The 20640-nt window shown below is 40.3% G+C and overlaps 1 protein-coding gene across 2 annotated transcripts in view; it reads right to left on the reverse strand.

Annotated features, from left to right (window-relative positions):
• Positions 1–658: 658 nt before the first annotated feature.
• Positions 659–20640, reverse strand: part of nf1a (neurofibromin 1a) — a 162820-nt gene continuing 142838 nt past the window's right edge. For both annotated transcript variants that reach the window (XM_061073898.1, XM_061073897.1), the window contains exons 50-57: positions 19930–20090; positions 19683–19805; positions 19490–19608; positions 19278–19378; positions 9785–9927; positions 9600–9646; positions 5726–5942; positions 659–4758 (exon numbers count right to left, since the gene is read on the reverse strand). In XM_061073898.1, the coding sequence (XP_060929881.1) occupies positions 4616–4758; positions 5726–5942; positions 9600–9646; positions 9785–9927; positions 19278–19378; positions 19490–19608; positions 19683–19805; positions 19930–20090 (1054 nt within the window). In that variant the 3' untranslated portion in view covers positions 659–4615. The remainder of the gene's footprint in view (positions 4759–5725; positions 5943–9599; positions 9647–9784; positions 9928–19277; positions 19379–19489; positions 19609–19682; positions 19806–19929; positions 20091–20640) is intronic.

Below are 20640 nucleotides of genomic sequence, written 5' to 3' on the forward strand. Positions count from 1 at the left end.
GGTGTCGTTGCGTGACTCTCACTGCCATCCTGCCACACATTGGGCCCCCACCCCTAATGGTTAGTCCCCATACTGGCAAATGTGCTTTGTTAGTCCTGCCACTTTCAGTAACAGCAGTTTTTTGTTGGGGTCATTGATTCATAGCAACAGGTCGATGCGATGAATAGATCGTTCAAGGCCATCTTTTCCCTCTGGCCTGATTTAATACACAGGGCGCTCTAGGTATGGTCAGCTTAAGGTCACATACTGGCAAACTCAGCGAAACACAGTCTCCGGGTAGGAGAGAGGCCTCTTGTGAAGTTGGTTCATAAACTCTTTGTGTGAGATTTTTTTTTTATAAGCATATAAAAATAACAGTCTTCTTAATACTTCTTGCTGCCTGCTCACCCAGTCCAACATCTTGCTAGGCATAGCAGGTCCCACGGCTATAGTTTTATTTACTAAAGGTCTGTATTTACAGTCTATGAATGTTGTATGTGGAAAAGTATTTACAACACTGATGAAATCTTAAGTTTAAAATAATAATGAAAAAACCCCACCTTCCAGTATATTTAACCTTAACAAAGTAAAATCATACTTTTTTGTTTAGCTTGTTGTGTTGAAAAACAAAAGCTTGTCTGTGTCATTCAGATAGATTCAACCATTGTGGAGAGAAAAACATTTTATTACTAACACAGGAATAGTTCAATTTGATTATTATACAGAAACTAACTGCTTTACAAAAAACTAAATGATACAATATCACATGTATGTACACTGTAGTAAATATACCATCTCAAATTGTACACAAAGTATTTACAATTATCCCACATACTGCATTAAAAACAAAGCTCAGACTTATACTCTACAGACATTAGATTTTGCATAACATCAAATAAAACATGCCACCCTTTGAGGTTTTGTTTTCATCTTTACAAAGCTATGACTGTTTTTAAATTAGTGCAAGTCAACCACTTTTTTAAGAGGTTAAGGATATATAATCCTTAGTATTTCCATTCACATACCAATATAAATAGAACCTGGAAACAATGGAAATTGATAAAACAGTGCTTAAATAAAGCTTGCCTTTAGATTATTCAATGTAGCGTTTGGTTACACATGCCAATTGTGTTATTTAGGCTTTGTGGACACTTCTTTGAAGAATATCAGGGAGAATAGCTTTAATAACCTTGCCTGTGAAATTGTTTGAGAGAGATGGATTAAGTTTTGTTCTGCTTCTGTGGAAACTGACCCTGAAATTAGATCCAAAAAAGTAGTGACCTCTGTAGTGATCCATAACTGCTTCACGCATCCTGTGTTGGAAAATATGACTTTGACAACTTAAAGGTATTGACACTACATAAGTGACTCAAGGGATAAGCCTATTAACATGAGAAAGATGACTCATTTATTAACACATTAGCTGGTCATTGTTGGGTTTTCTGTTAAAGTTTGAAAAACTGCACATTAAATAGGACTTGTGGCATATATAAGTTATTACTTTCCAAAACAGACAACCTGCAAATCACTCACACTTTTATGTAGGGCCAGGTGCTGACATTAATTGGTTTTAAACTTTTATTTTTCCCAACTAAGTTACACCATATACACCTTGTGTTTGCTAATATCCCCCTTTGTCAGATTCATCTCTCCATGACAGGATGCTGTTTGTCCTTTTGAGTGTGACCTTTGCAATCAGATGTATTAAAGACAGATTACACATTTTAGTTTAGTTAAAGTATATGAATCCGAGTGGCAATCATCCAGTTCTTTGAAATATTCAGATATTTTACCTAAAAAACATTTGAGGTCGAGTCCTGATTCCCCGACCAATGTCATTGAAAAATCTGAGATAAAGGCCAACACGAAAAATGTCAGGATTCTTCAGGCTACGATCCACTTCCAAAGATTTAAGTGGACAAGCTTATTTATTCTCTTTAGTACTACACACATTTTTCCCTTTATGCTGTTCTTTGGGCCTGAACTACAAAATATTGTTTCTGAGGCTGTCTAATGAAAATACCTCTTGCCATAGCATTCATCTCGTGAATGTTTCGAACCTCAATGGACTGAAAAAAACAACTTAAACATCTCCTCAGTCAACTATTACACAAGAAAAACTCAAATCATAAACTGATCATATATGCGTCCATACAGTCACATAAACACTGAATGAGCAGCATGTTGTTGCAAGTTGTTACTGGAAAAAAAAAATTAAATCCGAGTTGTGTAGTACCTGACTCTTACCATGCATACATGATTAGGCAGGATAGAGGCATTTTAACAAATAAACCACATCTGAGGTGTGGTTTGAAGGATGCCAGTGCAGCACAGATAAGCATAATCTCATTGTGCACATGGTCAACTAAACAAAACTCAATCTATGGAAATGTGTTCACAGCTGCTACCTGTCTGCCAGTTTACAATAAACCAGTGTTTTGAATCTGTCAGTAGGTCTCTACTCTCTAGGCAGCCATTAGTTTCCATATATTTTAGTCAACCTGCTGGCTGACATAATCCATCACAATGACCATCATGTTGTTGATGAGTTACCAATTAAGTCATGCCAATGTAAAATGAATTGCCAACACTAGCAGTTTTTTCCCCATCATTTCATGTTAAACGTTGCAAATCAGCTGAACATTTTACGGTGCAAATATTAAATGCTCTCTGGTGGACAAATTGACAAAAATTTGTTTTTATTCAGGGCGGTGTGTTGGGTTCTGCCTCAGATTGCCTTGTGTATGGTGTACATTAGAAGCACATGCGGTTGTAGAATCTCTGTATGTTTAATAAAATGTGATGACTAAGCCAATGACTTGCCTGCAAGTTTAGAGAGATGTTCAGAAAAAAAAATCTGAAATACTAGTCTTCTTCGGAATACACTCTGATTATGTGTAACTGAGTAGTAAATGTGCCCAGAACAGTCGTTGAAAGTAGACTACTGTTTCCATCTACTGTAACACAGAGCATGTGCTCTGGGGGTAGAGAAAGCTGGTTTGAAAATCCCATTTGCACCACCAATAACCTGGGGGATTATAATTACAGATCTTAAAAGGATATTCACAATTTCTCACTCAATGATGAATCAATGGACGCATTCTTATTTGTGGGAGCTGTGGAATCTCTTGAAGGGAGGGCGCTGAACTCCCTTCTGATGTTGAGTGTTCGTGTTTCACATTTCCCAACTGTCTTGCGCTGGAATTAGAGAATACATGATATCACAAGAGTTATTTTCAAAGTGAAATGTTTGTAGCTGCAGGAACATTAAGACGTCCAGGTATGAATTAAATGTTTGGTTAGATTCCTTGTCCTGCCAACGTCTTTGATCAGATTATTATTTAAGGCTAACTGATCAAGTCTTTTGAGAAATGTGGTATAAATATTTTTTTACCGCACAATGAATCTACTTCCTTACATTGGTGATCAATACTATATTTCTGAAGAAAAAATTGTTTTTACTCTGTAAGGGCTATACTGAAAACTGTTGAAGCTTCTTTTAGGTTAATTTTTCATTTAAAAGACCACAGGGATACAGCATTTAACTGTGCATTGGCCCTTTTTTGTTCAAATGGTCAGTGGAGGTGATTAGTATAACGTAATTATCACATTAACAGTGTTGTGTTGCTCCTGTTCACTGTAAAAAATAAAATTGGTGGTTGACAAATGAGTTGAGGATTATTGCCTGTTACACTTTTTTTTCACTGTGTAAACAAATCAAAATGCTTTGCTGCTGAAAATTCAGTTCATACTAAATGTAACCTACATTAAATAACTACATAGGTCAATAAAAGCAAGTGCACAAAAAAGGTTGGCGGTATTTACACTGTTGTGTTACCCCTAGTCTTTTACAACCTTCATATTTAAACTTTGAAAGTGTTTTTAAAGATTTGTGTAGCAATATCTAGCAATACAGGATAAATACTTTTAGGCAATAGGGTATATGGATGATTGTATATTTGACGATCATTGGAGGCTGGTCATGACACAGCTTGTGTGAACATGTGGTGATATGGAAGGCTCACCTCCATAATTAGTACCTGTTCTTTATCCTTAGCAAGGTTTTTTACTCTTTTACTTTACAAATTGTACACAATGAAAAACCCTGACCAAGGCACACTATGGAGAAAAAGTCAACATTGAAATTAGCACTAGGGACTGGTTATACATAATCTGTCTATGTAAAGTATGTACAGAAGTGGGAGAGGGGGACTGACATGTCAAAGCAGGACCGGGATGAATGTCTCGTCATTTGGATCACATCACCGACAAGAACTGTTTAGTCATGAGAGGGATGTGGTACAGTCAATACATGTCCCAATGTCAACCTTAATGTCCAGTTATTCCAAAAGACTTATCTCCAGATACAAAGGTAATAAAAAAAAAAGATGAAGAGGAACAATTGAACTGAACCTTGTCCTCCACCATAGGCTGGCTCACATAACATATTTCAAGCAAATCTCTCCTCAATGCAGAACACAATATCACTTGTTCTACTGCCAAAGCAACAAAGTTGAAGAGGGAGGACATTTTAATGTCGAGTGTAGTATGAGGCCTTGCAGGCTGAAGGAGGGGCAGAGAGAAAGAAGAGATGGAGGAAGCTGGGAGAATAGATGGGACGGCATTCCCTGGCGGATCAGACAATCTTCTTGATACTGGGTCTCTTGAAGCTGCCGGCACTGCGCTGCTTCTGGACCTGACTGGCTGAACCGTGGCGAGTGCGACCCCCAGTGGACAAAGCAGAGCTGGGGGACAGCTGGACATTCTCCTTGTCCACGCCTGGAGGACCAAAGGGAACACACAAAAAATACACTTTTTTAAAAGCTTGATATGAGGCAATTATCCACTGTTTGTGACCAGTTCAGGACAGCATCTACATTTTTTTGATTTGAGTTTCCCCTAAATCAGAGGTTTCTAACTGGTGGCTCAAAGTGAACTGCCAGCTCCTTCTCAGTGGGTCACAAGCGTAAGGGTCAAACATCATGCTTCAACTGTTTACTTCGAAGTGAATTACTAAACAGTTTTGTCATTCCTAAATGTTCTATCCTGATACAAAGAGAGTATGATCTGTTTCTGTCAGAAACATGACAGTGAAAGCAGCTCATAACAGAGATGCAGAAGAAACTAAAACTCTACATGGCAAAGGATCAAACACAATATATATTAATTTTGGTTTTATTTACACTGGACACAAAGGAGAAAAAACTTATTTATCCAGTGAAGTGCTGTCACTTTATTTGCAGCACTGAAGTCATGTTTTTATATTTCCTTCCTTTTACATACAAACTCAAATGTTTGACTGACTGTGCTGACGTTTCCTTATTATTTCTTCACTGATTTTATTTTCTCTCATACGGTAGCAGTCCGACATCAGTAAGCAAATGTCAAAAAAACAAAAAAAGTGACATCTCTTTTCAAGTGCTAATCACACTTGAAAAACAGTACTTCATTAATTTTTCTCCTGGTTCCAATATATCTTGCTGTAACATAAGTATCTTGCTTTCTCCCTGCATTCATTGAGGCAACATGACCATTTAGACATTTAGAAATCCATCACTTCTGGAGTTCAGGGAAACTGGATATCATAGTATAAAAGTGTGGATGTCACACATTGAGTGAACATCTGATAAACATCTTTAAACATCTTTAGAGGTCAAGAAGGTTATTTAAAAAAAAGTGTAATTGCTCCAGGAACATTTTCCATTCAGGGAGTGAGGGTCTGTCTACATGTGAGACCTAGTGAGACCTGGTGAGTGCTGCGAAGTGGCCAGTGAAGTCATAGAGTTGGACAGGTTGAGGTTGGCAGTGATGCTGAGCTGGCTCTGACTGGTGGGCGGGTAGGGGGAGGTGGGCGTCCTCAACTGCTCCTCTCCTCGCTCCTCGTCAGCTGCCGGCAGGTAGCTATCAATCAGTGCCTCCAAAAACTTAACAATCAGCTCGGCATAGTCTGGTATCTGGGTTTGCTGCAAGGTTAGCAGAGAATATGAAAATAGCTTGAGTGATGTGAGTTTCAAACAACAGTGTTAACACTACTTATGATCTAATATGTGTTCAGTAAGTCGAATCTAGGTCTGTACAAAACCAAGAATTTTGTCAGTCAAATCATATATTAATATGAATTATCAGAGTGACAGTTTATTCCCCCAATTTATTCCTCCAAGCTAATGTATCCAAAAATGGTAACAATGTATAAAGATGCTGAGCTGTAACTTCACCAATTCTAAGCAGAATGGAGAACTCTGACCAACCCAGATTCACTCTTTGTCTGGATTTGCATTGTGAACATCTTCAACAAACAGACTGAATAACTCAAGTAATGTTTTTAAGCAGCGTTATGCAGCTAGTTCTAGCAACCAAAATGCCCCTAGAAAGAAACGAATACCCAACTTGAATAATCTCAGTTGGCTGTCTTCAACTAGTGATTTAAATCAAGGGGGGACTAGTCTAATCTGATGATTTCCATTCATATTATAAGTACTGGCAGAGTCCCACATCAGTTGTGCTTTTCAGCAAATTTAATCTGATATCAAATAATGTACATTGAAGTGCTTAGTCTCAAGCTTAATGTGTATATGTTTACATTATTGTAGATATAACTTTGTTGGGAATGTGACTCTTTTTAAACAGCCCAAAGTAGAGGGCAGTGGTTGGCTAAAACTGGCCTACCAGATAATTTTGATCAGATTTTGTTTGTATTTCACAATATTGGACAGACACAAAAATGTATGGGTGCCACGGTTTCCACTCTCCTTCGTGGGAGCAACATTTATTGAATCCTAACCTCTTCAGCAGTATATTTATGAAGCAATGGTCAAATGATGGTATTTTGGCTGCAAATGCTCTCAAATGCATTCTCAATAATATATATAAATATAAAACATATTCTGGTTTGTTTGACACTTTTTTGTTTACCACATAATTCCATATGTGTTCCTTCATAGTTTTGTGTAGTCGTGTGTGTGAAAGTGCTTGAAATTTGCGTGTGTTCAGGTGACATTTTTTTGATTGGTGCCAATGGTTGGTGTGGCTATCGACAAACCCTGACACATGCATCACTACGGCCTGTTGACATTTGTATCCTAATAACAAATCAGCAAATGACACACAAAATGCTTCAGCATACTATTTCCATGTTCATCTTGGGGAAGCTGAGCACCCTCGTTAGTCTCTTATTAGCGCTGCATATTACTGTTACTATTACTCTTTCACCGGCGGAATAGGCAGCATGTACTAAAAATGTTTTTAACTCAATGTTTACATTCATGTTTACATTAGCTTGGAGCTAAATAAGCGTTCGATCAGCAGTTTCCAATGGCTATGTGTGAACTCTTTAAATGCTGCAAGTAGGTTTCAAGCATGTATCTAGATAAATCAGTTACAAATACTGTCAATCAGAGTACAGGAGGGGTTGAAGGTGGGGGAGGTACATGCAGTGGTGAGATTCCCCTCTGACTTTTACATTGCACATGTCTGTCTACATCCAGGCATTGGAAGGACAGGGTAACACAAATTCACTGCAGCTCACATTAATTGTAGCGGGTTTGAGTCGGTTTCGGACGCAAAAAACAGAATGCCTTAGGGTCTTGGTCAAGCTTGGATTCCAACAGAAAAATGCAGCCCAAGCCACACTATTATATACAATTAATAACGACTACGAACCTTACTAAAAGTTGATAATTCTTCAAGAGTGGCTCAACTTAATATTTTATATGGTTTTTGACCATAGGTGTCAGCAAAATGGCTGATGGGCAAACCTCTCACAGAATTAGATAAATATACAATTTGGTCAGTTCAATCTAAAGCCTTTTCATGAATGCTGTTGCCATGCCACCACAATAATGCAGTTCAGTTGTTGCATCTGACATATACTATGTCCAATTTCCCCTAAATTTCCCATGTTTGATAAGAGTCCTGGTATGAAGAAATCTACATACCAATATGTAGTTGTAATCCTAGCAAAACCTACTGGCAACATGAAATGATCTCAGTTTTATATGCTTCTCCTAGTGGGTTGATCATATCTCCCACTGACGGGCATGAAATATCCAGTGAGGCAAATAGGTATATGTAATTGTGAGTGAGAGAGAAAGACAGTGACAATTACAGCAGGAAAAGGTCTCTGCACACAGCTCTACAATGAAGCAACAGACCAAAACATTAAGTTTCAAATAACTATTTACTTTGGCAACACAAATTTAGATATTCTCTCTCTCTCTCTCTCTCTCTCTCTCTCTCTCTCTCTCTCTCTCTCTCTCTCTCTCTCCCTGGGTTACTAGCACCTTTTTCAATCCCTGCGAGATGGGGTAAGGTGCAGGACACACATTCATTTTGGGCCAGGGAGGACAAACTGAACTGTTCATTTTGCCTTCAGAAAAGTTAAGATGGCTGCTGAGCCTGGCATAACCATTCCAAGGCTAGAACTGTGTGCAGATATACTTGGCATGGAAATCGCTTAACTGAAAGTAGATAAGATGGCTCTGACACTTTCCAGACGGTGACTTGATGCACTATCGCTGCCTTTAGAACTTCTCCAAGTTCACCACCCTACTTAGTAGCAGAAGAATACCTCATCCAAATAGCTCACTCTTTCTCTCAGTCTGTCAAAGACGTCAGTGTCATGGTTGGCACATTTGTCATCCTACAGATTACAGACAACACTGATGGCTGAGGTGACAGCAGTCATGAACATAAGACCTCTCATCTCAAGTATCCTAAGATACAGAGTTGCCTCTCATCCTCACTCTTAGAGGGGCTTCTGTTCTTTAAGACTGGCACTTCTCATCACCTTCCTCCTGCTAACTTTGAAGAAGCAGACATTTTTAAAGAGGAATGCAAGATCAAAAGCCTGTTGGACACCTTTTGGAGTGGGTGGAGACGTGAGTACCTTAAGACACTGAAACTTTATCCCAAGTAGCAAGAGAAACCAAATGTTCCAGAGGGGAACGTTGTTCTCTTGAAAGACTTAAGCTGTATGCTAGTGCAATGGAGCTATGCTAATGTTGTGTGATATTGTATTTATGTATGTGCAATTTAAACTGCCTTATTCATGATTTATGTTAAATAGATAAGGATTAGCAAGACAGTGGGCAAAAACAAGCCAGCTAGGGAGGTGCAGGGGGATAGTTTTATATATCTATCTGCATGCTGTTGTCAGTACTTTTCAAAGTCAGTTTGTGAAAGAAGAATTGTCAATCTGTAACACTATATTGAGTACATAGTACAATCGAAGGTTCCATGAACCTTTCAGGAAATGTTGCACAGACATTTAGCATATCAGGTACACTTGCTTTTACTCTGTAAAACTACCTGCCTATGATAATGAATGCAATACTATTAAAGTACAAGGTCCATTCATTAACCTATTAACTCCATTGTGGTGACAGAATAAGATGGAGACAATGTTGCTTTACTCTTTTTTATATTGTTTAATAGCTGTTGGACATGGTAAGAACTGAAAACTGGACTGCAAATGATATGCATCCTCTCTGATACTGCTATGTGTATTACATGGCAACAACCTGCAAATTGGTGTGGTGATATTGAATTTCTTCGTTGTAGATGGTTATTGTACCTGAGGAAAAAAAAAAGTAAGACCAACAAGAGGACATATTTATTCATACCTTAGAGAAGGGTCCTGCAAACCTCCAAAGTCCATTGAAGCCAAAGCCTGTCAAATGAGAGGGAGGGGAGAGAATACAGTTGCATAGAGCTGTTATCTATTCCAATTAAATGTCAAAGCTTGATGTAGGTCCCTATTTTAAGCAGCAGGTTGTGGTCAGAAAGTAAAAATGTCAGCATGTATTACTTTGTAAATAGGATGGCTGGTACTGTGGTGGAGATTCCTCATGGTAAACCACACTCTGGACAATGCCATGGACAGGGTTTAGGAGATTGGTGTCTTGGCACATGGACAGCACAGTGTTGATTTTTGAATCCAGCAGATTGTGTCTGAGGATGAAACATATATAAAACAACCTTTCATAAGTCTGTATACATTTTCATCTGTAAACAGTTCTGTATATGCATGAACTCTGAATGCCCATTTCAAATGTGGCATTGGTGAAATGGGTGGTTTCGCTTTTTTAACAGCACAAGTATTTCTTAGATTTTGACTTTATGGACGGACAGGTACATAAATTATTGATTCATTGTACTTCATAGAAGCCAAAGGGAATTTATGAAATCACATTGAGGTACATAAAGTAGACATGATCAGTAGGTATGTGAAAAGATTAAAAAAGGTATAAACCCAGGGGAAACAAGCAGCAATAAATGACATGTCAGAGCAAGGGAAAAATGTAAAGTCAGAAATACTGGAGATATTTTCTGTTCCCAGCGGGTGGTGCTATGGCAAAGACTGATATTTGACCTGGACTCTATCAGATGATGTGTGGCCAAGTTACAAAAGTTTCTTTTAATTTAGCAGCAGCATCAAACCTGCCGCTATCAAACAGTATGTTTGACGAAAAACTAAATATTGCATCATCAGGATCCTACAAAATATATCTAACAAAGTCTCTGCAGGACATGTAAAAGTACACAGGTTTTATCTATTGCTTACAAGTAGGTGGAACTTGACTGATATGTGTCTGCACGTGTTTTCAGGGATAGAATATTTGAAGGTGATGTTGTCAACTTGTTGAGAGGAAGAGATCAAGTTGACTGAGAGCATTTCAAAAAAAGTTCAAAAAAGAAAATTCACTTAAATGAAAACAAAAAAAAAACGTTTGCAAATTAACACACAAAGTATTCCTTAGACTGACGAAATGTGAAATTGGTCAGAATAACAACCTGGGAGACAAGTACAAGCCTAGGAAATGACAAAAAACCGGTACAGAATTTGTAAAGATAACTTCAACAAAGCAGATTGTCTAGTAGTGCAATTGGCAGCCCCCAGGCCATAGCAAGCATGCCAGCAATAATATCTTGTCTAGCAGATCATTTTGTAAATTTTTTTAGACCTACAGCAAAATTAACAGGCGCTACAGGTACAAGTCATGGCAGAAACATTAATTGTATCAGTTCCTCTTGAGCAATTTATCTACAAAGTAAAAACGCAGTGTTCATTATGTTGCTACAGTGCAACAAAACAAGTGCAACTTGTTGGTGTGAAGATTGTATTTGCTGAACAGACCTCTAACAATAAAGTCAAATTACAGCATGGTGTTTTATGCCCCCGGAGTGGTGGGAAGTAACAAAGTATAAATATTCCCTGGACTCTGTGGCTGTAGTCGCGCCGCAGATCAGCGGTTGTCTGTTTTTCACAAGCGCTGTGTGTTCGCTACTGGTGGTGGAGTTGCAGGTTTATCTCCTGAATTTCCTTCAAGAACAAGTTGATTTATGTACTAAATAAAATGTCAGGACTCTACGGTATGAAGATGTGCATTTTTCGGTCTTTCGATAACAAACAAAGCCCCGTTTGAACAAATGAGTGGATTCAGGAGGTGAAACGCTGGAGTGCTTTTACTTTGAAACGGGTTCGGAAAGGCTTGTAAATACATTTGTGACAGACAGATACACATTGTGGTTCACAGCAGTATAAACAGAGAAAATGATCTTACCTGAGTTTTAATGTTTATCTGATGAATTTATATCACAAACAAATGGTTGCAAAACTTTCTGTATGCCTTTTAAAAATAAAAGCCCTCCAGCGTTTCTGTTAATGGAATCCATTCCCTTGTCTAAAAAGTTTTTTTTATTGTGGAATATTTGCAGGAGCGGAAGATACAATGCTTCATACTGTGTGGTAATGGTATTTATTTGAGTACAAGGGACATCTTTCATACAAGGCAATAATCATATTTGTGGTTCATATTCAAATCAAAGCCTATATGTAAAAACATTGTGCTGCAGTAGCAGCTCCTCTGCTGAACATGATGTGAAACTGAGAAGCTACATATTGTGCATTGTAAATATGAATTGATATTAATTTGAATATTGTGCATTGAACAGAAAAAGTTGCACAACTGCCTCTCTTCGTGTATATTTATGCTTGTACATTCAGCCTTTAACACAAAATGGAAAAAATAATAAATTTGACTCTCTTAAGTGTTTTTTTGAAAGATATCAGGGTGGTAGATCTCAGCTTACATTTGAAATTAAAATTGATCTTGGGCTTGAAAAGGTTGGAGACCTCTGCTCTAGATAGTCAAGTTTAGTAGTTGCGATGTGTGTACAAAGAGCAGGGACTTAATCAACGCAAGCACATTCCCCATCCATTTATTCCCTTTAGAATTATCCAGGTGCTCACGCAGGAGTTCGGTTCAGTTCAGTCTTTATTATTCTGTCCAATACTATTTGAACCTCAGCATCTGGGTGACTTTTATTTTTACGGGAGTCACTTTCAGGTAAGATATCTGTATTTTTACTCAAGTATGGCTTTTAAGTACTTTAAACACCACTGTGCCCCCGCCATTCAGTGCAGTTTCAGTCAACAAGTATTACTTTCCCCAAACTCATGAGTTTACCATGCCCTTTGCCTTTCAGCACTGAAATCTTATTAGATCATCTTTGAATCCAAGCGACAACTGGTCAATATGTGAAGAAGAGCTGAGATATCATGTTCACCAGGCCAAAACATGTTTTTTGAGATAATTGTGACCTTGACCATTGACTACCGAAATTAAATTATTGAATTGGTGAATGTAAGTGAATTTTTTAGCCAAATTTAAAAGGATTCTCACGAGGTATTCTTAAAATAACAAGTTTATGAGGCAAAAAGGGTTTTGTGAGGTAACAGAGACCTTGATTTTTGACCACCAAAATCAAATTAGTTCCTCTTTGAGTCCAAGTGAACGTTTGCAATAAATTTGAAGAAATTCAAATTGTGTAGCTCCTTGCCTATCAGCGCTAGGTTATTGGGTAGGCATGATGAATTATCAATCAATACTCTTGTGCTGACTTCCAGAGCCTTATCCGCTCCACTGCCTCAACCCCTCCTCCCACTGCAACTTGCCCACATGTGGTCAAGGTGGATCCAGGAAAAGTGGAGCTGTCGAGAGGGCGCAGAGCCAGGCCACAGTCTTTTCATACATGTTTGGATTACATTTTTTTTTTTTTTTTTACTGTTTTTAGTTCAAGTTCAAAGCATTAATTGTCATATATACATTTTTGCCTTACAGTGTGAATACCGTGCTTTTAAATTATTAAAAAACATGTGCTTATCCAGTCTGTGCAAAAACACACATTGTCTGCAGTTGGGTTGTGGGATGGGATTTGTCTGTGTGTGTGTGTGTGTGTGTGTGTGTGTGTGTGTGCTTATAGGGTGGTGAGAGGGTGGGAGGGTGAAAGGCAGAGTGAAAGATCTGTGGGTTGAGGTTGTCCAGGGTGGCGTAAGGGCTAGTGAGTATTTAACAGTGTGATGCCTGTTGGATAGTAGCTGTTCCTCAGTCTGGACATCCTGTATTTCACACTGCTATACCTTCTACAAGAGGGCTGAGGTGTGAACAGTCCATTTTTGGGGTGGGTGGGTCCTGTAGTGATGTCCTGACAATCCTCAGCCGTCTTTATCACTTTCTGCAGGCGCTTGCAGTCCATTGCAGTGGCTCTCACATACCACATCGTGATCTATGGGGGGGCCATTCAGGGTTCAGCATCTTGCCCAAGGTCACTTCGGCATGCAGATGGGTCAGACTAGGGATCGAACCGCCGCCCTTCAGGGTTGGATGACAACCACTCTACCCCTCAGCCAAAGCCGCCCTAGGTAGGCACAGCTCCTCTGCTACTTTTACCAGTGCACCATTGAGTCCATTCTGACCAGCAGCATTACAGCATGATATGGCTACAGCAAACAAACAGACCACAAACACCTGCAGAGAGTGGTCAAATCAGCCCTGTACATCACTGGAACGACCCTCCCATCTCTGCAGGACATGTATCAGCAGAGGGTCCTTAGAAGTGCCCAGAACACCAACAGAAATCCCACATACCCCCAGGGTGAGCTGTTCAGGCAGGGTTAAGGTGGAGTTGGTGATATCTGTGGTGGTGCCCTTATACTCTGTGATGTTTTGCAGGAGTCCCATCAATCCGGCATCAGCAGTAGGGTAGAAGCTGTCCAGTTTCTCCCTGTACTGTTTTTTATCCTCTTTGATGGTTTTCCTCAGTCTGTACAGAGCTGTTTTGTATTACGTATATCTCTTTCCCTGATCAAAATTCAAGAGATCAGGCATGCAGCATGTGACGTCCCACTTCTGATTATCCAGGACTTCTGGTTTGAAACTTGTCAACATTGTGCCCACCATACAAGTTAGCAACACAGGTGCTAATTTACCAAGTCACACATTCAGAATACTCCTGTATGTTGATAGAATAATCCTCCAGTGTTGCTGCAGCTTTAAAGACATCCCATCCTGTCTTTGATAAACAGTCCTGCAGGATGCTCTCAGATTCTGAAGAACAGAATTTTGATCACTGGGTTTGTTCCTTTGAATCTTTGGCTGTAGGCCGGGTACAGGAACAGTTTTTTTTTTTAAAACCACTCTTTCAATATTTTACTACTCCTCTGTGTCTCTATCATGCAAACTGAATTGAGCCATGCGCTCCCCCCCATTTTCTCCGGCTCTCCATAGATTGTCTAAGTTTACAAATTCTGTTTTGTCTGAGTTTACACATGTGTCTGGATATCTGCGTGTCAGTGTGACAGATAGTGAGAAGGAGAGAGAAAAGTAAGCAGCGCAGTCAGTGTGTGTGCGTGGCATTACCAGTTTCTGAGCTATTGTACAGAAGCTATGCAATTCGGTTACAGTAATCAACTGCTTATAGAGATCAATTTGACCCGGGACAAATGGATCACGATAAACGTTTTCCACTGCAACCGCAATTTAACGTAATATATTTATTACCGTGGCCCTGTGTGTGTGTGGTTTTGCTCTCTAACAGTGAGTGTTAATGGGAGTCTTTGATCAGGTCACAGGCCTGCACTGTGTCCAACCACAGGTTGCAGGAAGAGGGCAGAGAGCCTCTAGACCACAAAATGGGTGGGTCAACCCATCTAATCCTAGCCCACCCTATCTAGATCCTGTCTATCAGTTCCTCCAGCTCATTCCCCTGGAGGAAGTGTCCCTCAATCTCTAATCCACAGATTCCCTGATGGACTTTAGAGGTAGATGACAAGTGCTTTCCATCTGAAAAGGTTTGCTGTTGAGAGGTACTTCAGGAACTCTTTTCTGAGAGGCTAGATGTATGCTGATTTCAGATTGGCGAGGAATGCCTTCTCTCCCGAGGCGACGGTGGCCCCAAAATTTCACTCCCTTTTTACAAGGAATGAATTACATTTCCTTTATTTCATTGTCGCACAAGCGATCAGTTCATCTAGCCTCTTCAAGACCCTAAACCTGCACAATGCAGTTTCGAGACAGAGCATGATATCATCCATGTAGCTCCTTAGAATAATATAAATAAAATCATTGAGGTGGAGGAGCCTAGTGTAATTCACTCTTCCAGCTGCTGCAAGTTGGTGGTGGACTTCTGCAGTGTGAAGCACATGTGCAGGTCCTTTCTTCTCCCTCTGAGCAGTCTGGACCAGCTCCCGTATTATGGTGGCATGTTCCACACAACCTGGGAAGCCTGGGATCAATGTAATCGAAACATAGACAAACTGTTACCGTTTACCGTGAGTGTGTGATCGCCACAGCAAGTGGCTGCCGACACACCAGCTCTGTCTCCAACTTCACCCTTAAGAGCTTTTTAAACAAACTATTGCCCTCCCACCATAGAATTCGAGCCAACAGGCACCTTCATTTTGAAGTTTTTAACTTTGAACCATTCAAACAACTACGTGCAAGTCAACATACACTGCAACCACCACCAAGACAACAACAAGACTGTGCCGTGGTATACACACGTGAGGAGCTCCTACAGCACAAAGAAAAAAAAAAATGATGGAGAAGAGATGGAGATAAAACCCCTGCATGCCTTCGGTCGTCATGTGAAATGTACGCTCGCTTAACAACAAAATGGACAAACTCTCTGCCCGACACAGCGTAAATACATGGAGTGCAGTGTGTTATGCCTTACAAAGAAACGGCTGAGTGAGAAAATACCCGACTGTTCAGTGGAACTAACTGGCTGCTCACTGGTAAAAGCGGACAGGGACAGAGCAGAAAGAAGTCGAGCGTAGATCTTGCTGACTTTGCTAATTCCAAATTGTGTAACCCCGGACATGTAACACTAAAGGTAAACTCTGCCCAGCTCTGACCACTACTTGGCCCCATATACACCTGGTATTAAGATGGGGTTTTTGTGATCCAATCACAAGTGGACAGCTCTGGGTGCATGCATTCATACACAGTATTAACATGTGGCCCTACATGCTTCTCGTGATCAGATCTCAGGACATATCTTACTTGCACGCCTAATGTTCAAATAAACATGCACATCATTTCTGTTCACGAAGTCCAAATTATATTGTTTTTACCAGATCTGATTACTCAAGTGTGTCCAAGGTCACTTTGGGTGTGTGTGTGAACATGTGTGTCCACACAAGTAAGAAAGCAAGAGAGAGAGAGAGGTAGAGAGAGAGAGGAGCTGAAGGAATCTCATGCACCTGCATAATAAAGATTCAATAAATATTTGAATTATTAAGGAAAGTATCGATCATTATGTGGTGATCAGTGTTGATATTGTGGATGTGGTTACAAACAGAAGTAGAAGAGAAAAAATATGTTCGATTTGAAGGGAAACTGTAGTGTAGAACATCAGCTAAGGAGGCGGTCCTTCATCCGCCTTCCAGGACAGATTGGCGTTCCCCCTGCTAAAAGAATGTGGACACACGGGGCTATCTGATCTGAGGGCATACACACCTGTATTGATCTAGGGTTGCAAAATTCCGGGAATATTCAAAGTTGGAAACTTTCCATGGGAATATACGGGAATATACAGGAATTAACGGGAATACACTGGAAATGTTGTGGGTAATTTATACTAACTGTATTTACCTTGTCATATACAGACATAAATATAAACATTTTGTTTTTGTCATAGGCTGATTTGAGCCCTGAGGAAACTTTGGGCACGAGGTTCTGTATCTCGGACAAACACGGTCCAATCGGGTCCAAACTACACACATAAGGCAAGAATCCCGGCCTGATGACATCTACACAGAAATCATGACTTAAAATCAAAGCGCCCCATGGTGGCAACAGGAAATGTCTTGTTTTTTGCATGTCTTACACTTGGAGTTATTTCTCCTCATCCACTGACCTCAACCATGTTAAACTGTATCAAATGGGTCTCAAGACATTGATAATGAAGATATAAGATTACTGTGACTTTTCGTCAAACACAGTATTAATGGCGTGGCATCAAAGTTCATCAACTCGCCGTGAAACACGAAATTGCTGTAACTTCAGTGTTCATGGTTCTATCTCACTCAAACTACATGTGTGCATCAACAGCCCCCCCCCCCCCCCCCCCTGAAGATATTCATATGGTTTTAAGGCCATGTGACCGTGGCGTCAAAGTTTGATTAAACGCCATCAAAACCCAAGGTTCTGTATCTCGGAAATACATTGTCCAATCGAGTCCAAACTAGACATGTAAGACTAGAGTCCCGGCCTGATGACATCTAAACAGAAATTATGACTTGAAATCACAGCGCCCCCTGGTGGCTACAGGAAGTGAAGCGTTTATCGTTGCTACAGAGAGGAAAACGCATCCAACGCGGAGATGTGCGCTTGGTCATCGACCACTCTCTCCCCCGACCGCAACAGGCTTCAATGTGCGGGTGCTTGGGCCCGCAAGCGCTACAACGTAGCCCTAGTTATATACCGCTTTTCTAGTCTTGATGACCACTCAAAAGCGCTTTACAGTACAGTTTTACATTCACCCATTCACACACACACAGTTGTCCCCTCTATTAAAAATTCACATGATGATGTAACTTTGGTGGCTAAAGATTGTATGAATTCCCCAGCAGTGATTAAAATCCTGTCAGGATGTGCAGTCTCTAGCTCTGTAAAGTTACCACAGTGCTGCTTGGCATTAGCACTGGCCAGCCATTCCCTTCGGACAAGGGTCGGCAGCCCGAGGCTCCGGAGCGGCATGCGGCTCTTCAGCCGCTCTGCAGTGGCCCCCTGTACAACGCTCATCACTTTTCATTTGATGAACGTTTACGTTCATTTTTTAAATCATCATACTATCAGACCATCATGTAAAATACCAGAAGCCAGAGAAAATGTGTGTGTGCTCCCAGACAGCGCGCACACACAGGCCCTAGGGCTCCGCCCCTCACTCCCCAGTCACTCGGTCACAGCGGCACATGTAGTTAGATCAGAGCTCGTTCACGTGAAGCAGCCGGTCCGTAAGCTGCAGTTGGTGTGTATCGAGCTGGAGTTTCTGTGTCCTCCTCCACTCTGCTCTCACTTGATCTAATAAACACTCATCACTAATTATCAGGACCTGATCAGGACATGAAGTAACTTAGTGTTTGTTTGATTCCAGAGTTTATGAGACTGCATTTAAAAAACAACACGAGACGTGAAGCTCACAGTCAGGACTCAGCGTTAAAGTGGAACAATTGAACGTGAACTAGTTCATTTTTGGAACCGTGAACTTAGTTGAACATGTTTTTAATTGAACTATGAACTAGTTCATTTTCATCTGCACAAACTGAGCTTTGAACTACTTCATTTTAAGCGTGAACTGGAACAATGCTGACTATAACTATATATAAAACTTTCTAAGATGTGTTATCAAATATGTTTTGCGGTTCCAGACAAATTCCATTGGGTGGAAAAGGGGGTTAAAATGTCTCTTTTCTTAGTAAAGGTTGCTGACCCCTGACTTAGGAGTTGAAAGTTTGTAGTACATACTCTGCCTTTTCTGTCAGTGCACTGTGGTGTTAACCTGTCCAACTATATGAAAAGTCCAGTTTGTTGTCATGGAGCCAATTATCTCAACTTTACAGCTCTCGCTGATGTACCAGTTGCTGTTGTTCGTAATCCAATTTTGTATTCAGATTGAAAAGACACAATGGACTAACAGAAGAGCAGTTGAGTTCGGGTTAATATTAGCCTTTATGGACGCCTATTCCCCTTCCACACTTCTGCCTAACTTCCGGTGCCTTGTCCCTAGGGCAACAGCAGTAGCATCCCAGCTCAAAAGCTTGTTCTCTGAAGCAGCTTAAACGTATGCTGTTTCTTTGGAGCTTCTGATAGAACTCTGCCACAGGTTATGGCTGTTTTGTGATTGGTCTTGCAGCTCATTAAGGTATTTCTATGTGATGTGAACTATGTGATCAGAACTAATTCGGACAGCTTAGAATAGAGCTTAACCCAGAGAGGCTGTATATTTACACTTACACAACTGGGAAAACCTTTGGGAAGACGACACAAGCTTCAGCCAAGTACTCGTACAAAATCCGTTGGTCAAAGTCATCAGTAGTATATTTGACCTGGGTTGCCTGGAAAACAGAGCAACGGTATGTTAACTAACAGAGTCCGAGATGAAAAGAAATAGCATTAAATTACTATCAGTCATGATGATTTTGATCTGAACTGTTATTTTTCCTCACCAGCACAGTGAGGAGTAGAGCTTGGATTTTTGGATCAGTCAGCACCTCCTCATCAAGGAGAACGTTGGACTCTGATACAGATACTTTACGAAGGTGAGAGTTTCCAATTCTTTGTGTCTCTGGAATTGTAACATGGAGGAATTACATTAAATATCTCCATATCTATCAGGATATGCTAGGACGATACGCTCACCTATCTCATAGTCGTTTTCTGCTACACGCCTCATCTTGGGAGGGGTGGTCATGCCCGACTCCATCTCTGGTCTTTTTGGTGCTTTGGAGTCTGATATGAGATGATCAAAGCTCTTCCTGGTGCCTAGGCAACAAGGAAACACAATAATTACATTAACAATCTCAAGGTTTATTATGAACCTTTCTAGGGATACTTCACCAAAAGAATGATCAACATGTATTGTAAAGAGCAGAGAGAGAATTCATACCCAGAAGCTTCTTGGTGTTAGCTTGTGAGGGCTGACCCATGTCAAGGCTCATGGACTTGCGTGTACGTGGGCTGATCTGGCCCACTGTAGGGTAGTGATGGGTTGAAAGATAGCGCTCTGAAACCTGAGGTGAGGTCCATGGCTGAGTCTCTCGCAGACTTCTGAGAAAGGTAAATAGACAAAGGCTCGTCTCATTTAAAATCTAAAACCCGGACATTGGTTGTCATAATCCAAACTATGACACATTCTCACTTTGTAAAGTGTTGTGTATAAAGGTGCGTCTCAATAAATTTGAATATCATGGAAAAGTTAATTTATTTAGATATTTCAAATTCAAAAAGCGAAACTCATATTATATAGATTCTTTTTACACAGTGTGAACGATGTCCCAATCTAATTAGCTAATTAACACCTGCAAAGGTTTCCTTAGCCTTTAAATGGTCTCTAATGCTGGTTCAGTAGGCTACACAATCATGGGGAAGACTGCTGACTCGACAATTGTCCAGAAGACAGTCATTGACACTCTCCAAAAGGAGGTTAAGCCACAAAAGGTCATTCCTATAGACGCTGGCTGTTCACAGAGTGCTGTATCCAAGCATATTCATAGAAAGTTGAGTGGAAGGAAAAAGTGTTGTATAAAAATTAGCACAAGCAACAGGGATAACCTTGAGAGGATTGTGAAGCAACAGCCATTCAAGAATTTGGGGGAGA

This window comes from Limanda limanda, chromosome 6 (genome assembly GCF_963576545.1).
Source record: "Limanda limanda chromosome 6, fLimLim1.1, whole genome shotgun sequence".
In the NCBI taxonomy this organism is placed as follows: domain Eukaryota; kingdom Metazoa; phylum Chordata; class Actinopteri; order Pleuronectiformes; family Pleuronectidae; genus Limanda; species Limanda limanda.